The 10,170-nt window shown below is 32.7% G+C and overlaps 1 protein-coding gene across 4 annotated transcripts; it reads left to right on the forward strand.

Annotated features, from left to right (window-relative positions):
* Positions 1-2,271: 2,271 nt before the first annotated feature.
* On the forward strand, positions 2,272-5,062 carry LOC7463210 (probable trehalose-phosphate phosphatase J). 4 transcript variants are annotated; one of them, XM_024595013.2, is made up of 13 exons: positions 2,274-2,464; positions 2,580-2,877; positions 3,006-3,146; positions 3,251-3,322; positions 3,450-3,545; positions 3,643-3,693; positions 3,790-3,891; positions 3,991-4,068; positions 4,188-4,257; positions 4,350-4,420; positions 4,539-4,631; positions 4,743-4,796; positions 4,858-5,062. In XM_024595013.2, the coding sequence occupies exons 2-13, from the start codon at positions 2,602-2,604 to the stop codon at positions 4,861-4,863; spliced, it is 1,110 nt and encodes a 369-aa protein (XP_024450781.1). In that variant the 5' UTR covers positions 2,274-2,464; positions 2,580-2,601; the 3' UTR covers positions 4,864-5,062. The 4 variants fall into 4 exon arrangements, with proteins under 4 accessions (XP_024450783.1, XP_024450782.1, XP_024450781.1 ...); XM_024595015.2 differs by lacking the exon at positions 4,539-4,631 and having other exon boundaries at positions 2,272-2,464; XM_024595012.2 differs by having other exon boundaries at positions 2,276-2,464; positions 4,743-4,945.
* The last annotated feature ends 5,108 nt before the right edge of the window (positions 5,063-10,170 follow it).

Below are 10,170 nucleotides of genomic sequence, written 5' to 3' on the forward strand. Positions count from 1 at the left end.
TTTTAATCCTAGGGTTTTGATTTTGAACAGAAACTCATCTTGACAAATCATGATGTTTAAGTGATAATCGAAGTGAATTGATATTAGATTATTTATCCTTCTATGATTTCCAACATGTAAGTGCCTTTGTTTTGACTAAATCTGGTCTATTTTAGGTTCCATGTTGCTTGGTTTATTTTGGTGCTCTTTAATGTTCTCGGTGCTCTTTATTGTTTTGACGTTTGATCCATTTTGTTCAAGTTTTTTTGGGTGTTTAATCTATTTTTTGACTTTGGTATTGTTTTTAGATTGTTTTCGGGTCAAACTAGATTTTTTTGTTCAGTTTATGTCCCCAACCAATCAAAAGACCTTCCATACATCATTTGGAAAGGGTCACCATGACGCCGCACACATACAACAATGTAATTTTGTATAAAAAACCCTCACACTTCTATTTCACAAAATCAGCATCCACAAAGTTTAAGTGCTACCTCCTTTCATTAATTAACCTTTACAAGTAGTTTTCAACATTATCTCCAATATATAATTAAAATGATTAATAATTGTGTTTAAGAAGAGAATGTTCTATGATTAAGACTTAAGATTTTTACCATGTCCTATCAAATGATTTTTACCGAAAGGTTTCAATTTCAAATTATGAAAAAATTGAAAAATTAGAGATGGGAAAAAGAGTTGTGTCCATTGCATAATCCGAAGTCTAACTTTCAATAGAAGAAGGAAAAAATTTGTGATAATTAAATTATCAACAAAGCCCGTAGTTATACAGGGATAAATAAAAATAAACAAAAAGAGACATCAATAATATTTATTTATTATCCCATTCAACCAAACAAAAAACATCTAACATTGTTCTTGAGATTCTTTTGGCATTAGCAAAATGTGAAAAATACAAAGCATACTTAGTTTACAAAATTTGGCCTAAATTCCATCATAAAAAGTAAGAAATGCAATTTGACACTAAGTATATGTTTTGTAATGGAATGTATGATACTTTTGCAGAAATGCTTTTCAATTAAAAATATATTAAAATGATATTTATTTTAGATTTTATTTATTTATTTTTGACATTAGCATATCAAAATCATAAAAAAATCATTTTAAAAAAGTATCAATTTGATTCATTTTCAAGTGAAAATAATTTGAAAAGTGAGTTGAACCGCATCACCAAACAGAGTATAAAATCTAAATCAAACATGATCATCCTCATTCAACCTTAACTATCCCATCCATTTTGTGATGCAAGTGGAAGCTAAAAATAACTAAAAACAGAATATAGAATTTTTTGATGAAAGAAAGGATTGCAGCTGTGAACTTCAAATTCACAAGTTTAATTTATCTAAAATGATAACAATGATGTCTCCTTCTTAGAAGGTTTGCAAAGCCTTAATAGACTAGAAACCTTACCTTAACTAGGAAACAAAAACTTGAACTTACAAAGCAAAGAAGCATAAAATCCAAAATAAGTAGGAAATCTGAAAATAATAAGAAAAATCACAAAAAACTACCAAAATTAGAGGGCCTCAATGAGATTTTTAATATGTAAAAATTCGATAGTTTGTGTAGCGACACACTAGCTACTATATGGAAAACGGCCTCTAGAAACTTCCCTTAAAAATTTGAATACAATCCAACAGTCGAAACTCAAAACAAAAGCTATGACTTTTTGAGCTGTTATTCTGGTCTAGCACGACCAAACCTCATCTTGAACGTAAACCTGTTTTTCTTGTCCATAAATATATCTGCTAGTTTATTCACGTATTATATTTGGTAGACCCATATTTAAATGCTCAGAATCACGTGGCAATGATCTTGTTAACTATAGAAACACCAAATAATATTCCTCCATTTAACCTTTGCTTCTAAATTCTTTTGTAAAAGGAAGGTTCTTCTTTAAATTGAAAAAAACAGAAAAAACCAAGCCAGTTAGAATCATGGAATTCCTAAACAAAAAATTAATATATGTAGTAGAGAAATTGAGAATATAAGTCACATAAGATGGCAATTTTGATTTAACATATTGTGTTGCATATATATATATATATATATATATCGTTTTCAATAGGAGTAAGAAATTGATTAATAATGTGTAAAGTAGGATCTCAGTGGTCCTGAAGAGTCCATTCAAGGTTTTAGTATATTTGTGGCCAAAAAAGTGCACAGAGGGAAGAAAGGGGTTAAAGAGGGAGTGTGGGTTTTGTTTGTTTAGTCAGCTAGTGCCGTGAAAACCAAGTTTATAATTTGACAACACACAACCCCAGTTGTATTTGTGTCTGCGTTTGTTTGCGAGTGAGCGTAGTGCGTATAATTTTTACCTTTTTGAGGCCTTTATTAACCTCTTCTTCTGTATCCCTTTCCATTGAATCCTAAGACCAAAACAACTTTCATTCATTACTTGTCTTTGTTTACTCGCCCGTTTATTTTCTCTTCACTTCCCCTGTTCCTTCCACTCTTCTCAAACCTTCAGGTGCTCTTCACATCTATCAACTTCCTTTTAGATTCTTTCTATGTTTCTTGCCTCTTCTTTTCTTTCTAAATTCATTTTCGGTTCTTTTTATGTTAATGTATATATGCATATGCAGAGTTTAGTTTACACAAGCGGAGATGACAAACCAGAATGTGGTTGTGCCTGATGCCAAACAGGGTATTGATATCACCATCGCAATGGTGCTGCCCAAGTCTCTGTTTTCACCTGTTGTGCCAAAGCCATTGCCTGCCGCTCCTGGTGGGTATTTCACAATAACCCGAAAGAGGTTCTCGAAGAAGACAGAAACTGGAGGCAAAATCAGTTCCTGGGTTGATTCTATGAGGGATTCTTCACCTACCCGTGTCAAATCCACCACTTCTTTATCAGAAACTGAAGAGAAAAATTCTTGGATTGTAAGTGTTCAAAGACCAAGTTACTACCTGTACTCTTATATCGTTCTTTCAAATCGGTCTTTAATTTTCTCCCTTTTAACTTTACTAATAGTTCTATTTCTTTGTGAATTTAATTAAATATCAAACAGGTAAACCATCCTTCTGCTCTGAACATGTTTGAGCAAATAGTGAAAGGCTCAAAGGGAAAGCAGATTGTGATGTTCCTTGATTATGATGGTACACTGTCACCCATTGTTGAAGATCCTGACAGAGCATTCATGACCAATGAGGTTAGCACTGCTTTTATATATGTAGAATATAATTTTTTATTTTCATGAATCCCCCTCCATCTATACTAAATGTTGTTTTCCTTTTTTTCCCTCCAAATCTGTAGATGAGAGAAGCTGTCAGGGACGTTGCTAGATACTTTCCCACGGCTATAGTGACGGGAAGGTGTAGAAAAAAGGTATCTCTTGCGGCTGCTGCTGTTGTTATTTTGAAAGTAATAAAATTTGTAGTTGGTGTTCATGGAGTTTTTCTTGCAGTACTGAAATGAATAATATTGTTTTCTTCTTCTTGTATAAATCTTGCAGGTGTATAGCTTTGTAAGATTGGCAGGGCTTTATTATGCTGGTAGCCATGGCATGGACATCAAGGGACCATCCAAAAATAATTGCAAATACGAAAAAGTGAGCACCAATATTACTTCTCTACCCATTGCTTTTAGTTTTAATTGTATTTATTCATTAAACAATTTTATATTTAATTAATTCATGGATGTTTCAGGGTGGTGTACTCTTTCAACCTGCCAGTGAATTTTTACCCATGATTGATGAGGTTTGTTTCCTTTTACCTTCTGTAAAAAAACAAGCAAGAACGAATTTGATTCGGGAAAGAAAGTAAATCTGTGAAGTTTTTTTATTTTATTTTCAGGTGTACAATGTCTTGTTGGAGAGAACAAAATCTATCCCAGGAGCTAAAGTAGAAAACAACAAATTTTGCGTATCCGTACACTTTCGATGTGTTGAGGAAAAGGTACATTTTCCTATTTTCTCTTCACCTTCGTTTACTTTGATGGGTGGTGTGAATGATTATTAATACATAGTGCCTTGATTTTTTCTTTCTCCCGGACAGATGTGGGCTATATTAGTAGAGCAAGTCCGATCAGTTCTCAATGATTATCCCAAGCTTAGATTAACTCAAGGGAGGAAGGTATATATTCACTCATTTTCTAAATTAGAAGAACCTGCTTATTTTATTGTCATAAGAACTAATTAATTAATTATACTATGTAATCAATGTGCCTGACCATCTTTTATTAATTAAAACAGGTTTTAGAGATCCGACCCACCATTAAATGGGACAAGGGCAAAGCTCTTGAATTCTTGTTAGAGTCATTAGGTGAATATATAATTTTCTCAATTCATTAATTACATTCCGCCTAATATCTCATGCAACGTAGATTCGTAATGGTTTGATTGTTTCTTCCTCAGGATATGCCAATTCTACTGACGTTTTTCCGGTCTATATTGGAGATGATCGAACTGATGAGGACGCATTCAAGGTATATATAATCTTATATTCTTCAATTGTTTTCGTTTCTCTTACTAACAACTCTATATTATCTCCAAATCTCAATTATTCTGAACAATTTGGTACGTATGTGAATGCTAAATTAACAGGTTCTAAGAAACAGGGGGCAAGGGCTTGGGATTCTTGTTTCTAAAGTTCCCAAGGAAACAAATGCCTCTTATTCTCTACAGGAACCAAAAGAGGCAAGTTCTTTAATGTAACAAGCAAGTTGTTATACTTTTATTTGTGGTAATAATTATTGTTAAATTTTCAGTTTTGCAAGTTGGACTAATAAATCATAAATATCTTAACAGGTTAAAGACTTCTTACGGCGATTGGTGGAGTGGAAGCGATCTTCGTTACAAGGACAACGTAGAGCGTAAAAATATATTAGATCAAGACCCTTGCCTAAACGTTGGTCGAGGGTGGCCTTGAATATTATGTAATCTTTCTTGTTTATCGAGACATTATAAATGGATGGGGAAAAATGGAGTCCAAGAGATTCCATAATGTAGGATCTCTCTCTCTCTCTCTCTCTCTCTCTCTCTCTCTCGTGCATGCCCACTGTTGTCTGGGAGTTGTCTAATGATGCTACATCAATTCAAGATATATACTAAGTAATTAATTAAAAGAAGAGGCGTGGCTGGCAATATTCGTTTGGTTTGCAACACAAGTAGCTCAGTATAACAGGGGGGGGAACCCAGCTCAAGGCATCAATTAACAGCCAGCTTTTATTTCTTAGACAAAGCAACACATAGTCCTAAGAAAAGCGATAGAACATGGAAGAAAGGCACAAGTGATCTTATTTCAGCTTCCTTTTTCCTTTCAAAAGCGACAAAACTATTTGAAGAAGTGAGAAAATTAGTCTGAATATACGAAAATAATTATTAACCACAAACAACATTCTATCACCGACTTAATAAAAAATTAACCATTCCTTACCGTGTGCAATATTTCTTCAATTTCAAGCGTCTGAGAGAATAGCGATTGTCAGATATTAGGTGGGTTACAAATATTTGTTTAATGGAACACTTTCCTGAACTGGCTTAAACAGGCTAGCTTTCATTTGGCTATCAAAGGACTCGATCGTGCAACGCAAAACATGGAGTTAATTTCTTGACAACTGTACTGCATCGTTCGAGTCCATACTAATCAAGTCAAGTTATTTACCAGTACGTGATATCACCCTGAATGGCATGTGCCTCGTGCTCTAATAATTTAGCAATCCCTCATGTATAAGGTGAGATTTATAATACTATAGTATGAAAGTAACTGTTACCATGTTCTCTTGGAGATCTGTGGTCTCATGTTTTGTTTATTTCCTCGACACCAAGAAAATGGCAGATGGAATTATTGGCAGTCAAACGCAATATGATTCTAGTTCTTGAACTTAGTGTCTCGCCACCGTGGTGTCCACACCAACACACTTTGTGTTGAGAACTCAATAATGGAGAGCATCTATAAAAGTTGTAAAGATATCAAGCGAGTCAGATATCAAGCGAGTCAGATATCAAGCGAGTCAGAATCGTGGCACTCTTTAGACATTAAAGAGGCATAATTTTCTTGGACAAAGGTTTTAACAAAGTTGCCAATTCTGTTTAGTTTTGTCTAGAATGACTGGTATATCTTATTTCTGTTTAAAAATAGAACAAACCGGAGATTTTATCTCGCTAAAAGTTAGTTTAATTTTAGATTTAAATTGAAATTATGTTTATATATAAATGCTCAGAAACCGAAACATGGCTTCCAATTAAGGTTTGGTTATATATATTTTATAAAACAGGGACCACCCCCCCTCTATAGCCTTTACAATATACCTACACTCCTTCCTCTCAAACATATGTATGTAGTGCAAACACTTTATTTCAATCACTTATATCCAAGTGGATACGTAATTCTAAAAAAACGGAGAGCCTTCCTCGTATACATGGCAGGATTGCATCAATTATGAGTGTAAAAGTTCAGAGTCTTTATAGCAAATTCATATTCACATGTAACCAACTTTTAGCGAGATTGTATCGTGCATATAAACCAGCCATATGTTGCAAATTGTACATCTTTGAGCTGCCTAATAATTCTTACTTCGAAATGGAAAAAAAAAACCCAAATTATGCATGGCCCTCCCATCGAAGACGATGGCAACTGTAAAAGATTTACAAATAAAAACATGATGTGACTCATTGAAACTGAAAGAAAGTAATCCCATTTCCTTTGATTAATTTTCATTTTCGACTACTAGTTGTGTTTGCTCATTCGATCCATTATTGAACTAGGAGTAGCGCTTCCGAATATTGTCACCTAACTATCGCACAAGAAAGACCATCCTTATCTCCCTTTAATTATTCAGTAATGACAATTTCCAAAGAACCTTGATATATCATGGTCGATAATGATCCCATTCTTCAATGCACGCTAACTTGTCATCCTGTATTGTCCTTACCGAAGATCAGTATCTGGAGCAACATTTTCCTTAGATATATCGAGTAAGAATTGTAATTAAACATCTTATCCACACATGTCCATTATTTATCACCATCCCTTTATAGCACAATGATAACATTTTAAACTGTTTGATGTCTTTCCAGTCAATATTCTCATCCTAATTAAAGTCGTAACTCATAATCCTATCCTGCAACAGCTGCCTATTTCAAGCACAAAATATGCGTTCAACATGGTTTCAAGGCAACAAAAGTATTACTAAGTGACAAAAACAGCTAAATTTAATAAGCTGGAGAAGGAAAGAGTTGTCATCGCGTATAGGCCACGAGGGACACAATAATTAATAGAACTTAAATCATGCATCTTGAGCAGATATTTAATAAAGACAGTTAATTAATTAAAAGTATAGAGATGGTTTTGTTTTCTTCATTATTCGTTATTATTCATGTTTTTTTAACTGAAAGGTTATTTTAACATATGTTCCTCTTAAGTCTTAACCCTTGATAGGAAAAGACAACAAAACTATGCAGGTTTCAAGATGTAGACCTGAATCAGTAGAAACAAGGCGATTGCTCACAAAGAGAAATGTCAAACTAAACCATTGGGCGCTTAGATTTGCGAGAGCCCACATTCAGTTTAGATTAAAGAAATCTGAAAGTAGATATTTTTTGATAGATCGAATTTCTAGTTTAATGGTTATAATTTCAAGGGTTAGGTAGTGAAAGGGAAAACCACTAATAAGGTGAGAGGGGAATCCATTGTTGAAGAGGAGTTGGAATCCACTTAAAGATCTTGATTTGAAGAGGACATAAATTTTATATGGGGACATCGAACATGCTTCCAAACAATAGAAAATACCTCTCTGCCTCGATATCAAACCTGTAAAGAAAAGGTTCCACTAGATTCAATTCATCATTGGATGCCTTAAACTTAACTAAACTAAAGTACTAGAAAGCTCTAATTATTGATGCGAAAGAGTCACTTGCTGTTGAGATAATAAATAATATGTGTTCGAGATTCTTATTTAACTAATTAATTAGAATTTTTATTTTTTAAATGGATAACATGATATTAATAATATTATCATTATCATTAAAAACATTCACTAGAATATTTATTAGATTAATTATGATAGTTTCTGCCTGTAATCTTTCTAAGAATATAGGGGTCTTGTATGCAGAATTTAAATGTATGAGTTGAATATCATTGAATAAAAGCTTGAATGATTTAAATGTTTGAGTGTTTAATATTTTCAACCATTAGTATAGTAGCTTGGAATTAGTATTTTTTTATAATTGGTACCGGAGCATAGGTTGATTGGGAGATCAAAAAACATTAGCCTTTCTCCATTTGATAGTAGTAAACGCAACAATGTTCTTGGTAGCAACCTGATGTAACGACGACCTATAATAGCAACAAAAACTTCTTCGCACTAGCATCACGCAATAGAAACACAATTGGAGCAATAGAAATGAGCAGCTATAAAATCTTCAACAACAACAAGTTCCGAACATAGCTTTAAGATGAAGCAATAACAGCTCCAAAACGCAACAACTTTAGCATACTTTAATGGTAGAAAAGAGAGCCCAAAATTAGAAAAATCGCAGCAGCAATAGGGACCTTCAAAGGAAAAAAGATCCTTAAAACACAATAAAAATCATCCTCTAATAGCGATATAAAATATTCTCTAATCATGGCTTTTGATAACTTCTCTCAACTACATTCCACACTTTAATGGTTATTATGATCATTGGAGCATGTTAATGAAGAATTTCTTAAGATTAAATGAGTATTGAGAACCTACTTCTCATTGAATAATTGAACTACCATCTAGATCAATAATAACATATATGTAAAAAATAAATATAAAGGGGCAATGATTGAAAGATTTCAAGTCAACGAGTTATTTTTTCGAATCGATTGACTAATCAATTTTGAGTGGAGATAAGTCAGTTTTTTTTTTTTTTATTTAGATAGATTTTATGAAGACTAGTGATGAGTCTAAAGTTTCCATTATAAAAAAAGGAGTGGTAGCGATTTAAAAAACAAAAAATATTGTTCATACCGTCTGATGTTTTCATTGTTCCAAAACTAAAAACAAAGTCAACTTCAAGAAAAAAGGTATGGAGTTTATATAAAAAAAACCATGTATGTAGAATTGAAGATGAAAAATTGGCCTTAATTTCTAAAATTAACATGATAGTGAATTGATTATTTCCTCTATATTTTTAAAATATTACTCGTTCATGTTTTTGTACGAGATTAAAAAAGGAAGCATGACTATGGCATTTTTGCTACGAACATCTTAATTTTGATAGATTAGAAATTCTACATCAAAAGAATATGGTGACAGGTTTTCCTCAACTTACAACCCGTTGTTAGCAAATAATATTGAAATTGATTTCTACAAGAAAAACCATGGAGAGCAAAAATGCCATTAGAGCTTGTTCATTTTGATATTTGTGGGCCAATAACTCCCCTTTACAATGAAGATAAAATATTTATAATCACATTTATTGGTGATTATAGTTTAAAAATTTAGGTGTATTTTTACAAAAATCTAAAGCCAAACAAACCAATAAAAGCTCTTGGAACAAATCATGGTGGATAGCAGAACTCACATGAATTTGCAAATTTTTGTGAAACCCGTAGATTCAAGAAGCAACTTATCTCAACTTATACACCTTAAAAAAATGGTATTCGTGAAAGGAAGAACCACATTATTATGGATATGATGAGAAGTTTTTTTGACAATGAGTGGCCTACTAAAATCATATTAGTCTTAAGCATTAAACTGGAGCATTTATATTTTGAATATAAGTCTCATACTTGATGTTAGAGATAAGAAATGAAAAAAAGCCAAAAAAATAGGATGATGTGTTATTTTTACAGACAGAATTACCGATATATTTAAATTCAACAGTAAATATGTTTGAAATATTTAATTATGACTTTATGAATGACCCTCCTCTCTCCCTCCTCTATGTCTTCTTCTTCTTCTTCTTCTTCTTCTTCTTCTTCTTCTTCTTATTTCCTTCATTTTTCTCTACAACAAACACCACACCCCCCTCTAATTTTATCACAAATCAACCTCCCACTACAAATTCAACCACCCCAACACTTTGTTTGTCAGCATCCTTGTTCTGATTCAAACTTTATTGAGGATTCTCCACTTCAAATAAGTAAAACTACCCATTTTTTATTTGAACTCAATTTTAAAATGTCATTAGTTTTTATTGTTTAATTTTATTCCTTTTTTCCATAGAAATTTGTTATATGAATTTATGATTTGTACATGTTAGG

The sequence above is a fragment of the Populus trichocarpa genome, chromosome 2 (assembly GCF_000002775.5).
Source record: "Populus trichocarpa isolate Nisqually-1 chromosome 2, P.trichocarpa_v4.1, whole genome shotgun sequence".
Classification (NCBI taxonomy): domain Eukaryota; kingdom Viridiplantae; phylum Streptophyta; class Magnoliopsida; order Malpighiales; family Salicaceae; genus Populus; species Populus trichocarpa.

Excerpts from the sequence above, each read along its gene's own strand:
- LOC7463210 (XM_024595012.2), top strand. The coding sequence starts at position 2,602 with ATGACAAACCAGAATGTGGTTGTGCCTGATGCCAAACAGGGTATTGAT. Across the intron at positions 3,546-3,642 it reads ATAATTGCAAATACGAAAAA|GGTGGTGTACTCTTTCAACC; the intron begins GTGAGCACCAAT and ends TGGATGTTTCAG. Across the intron at positions 4,069-4,187 it reads GATTAACTCAAGGGAGGAAG|GTTTTAGAGATCCGACCCAC; the intron begins GTATATATTCAC and ends TAATTAAAACAG.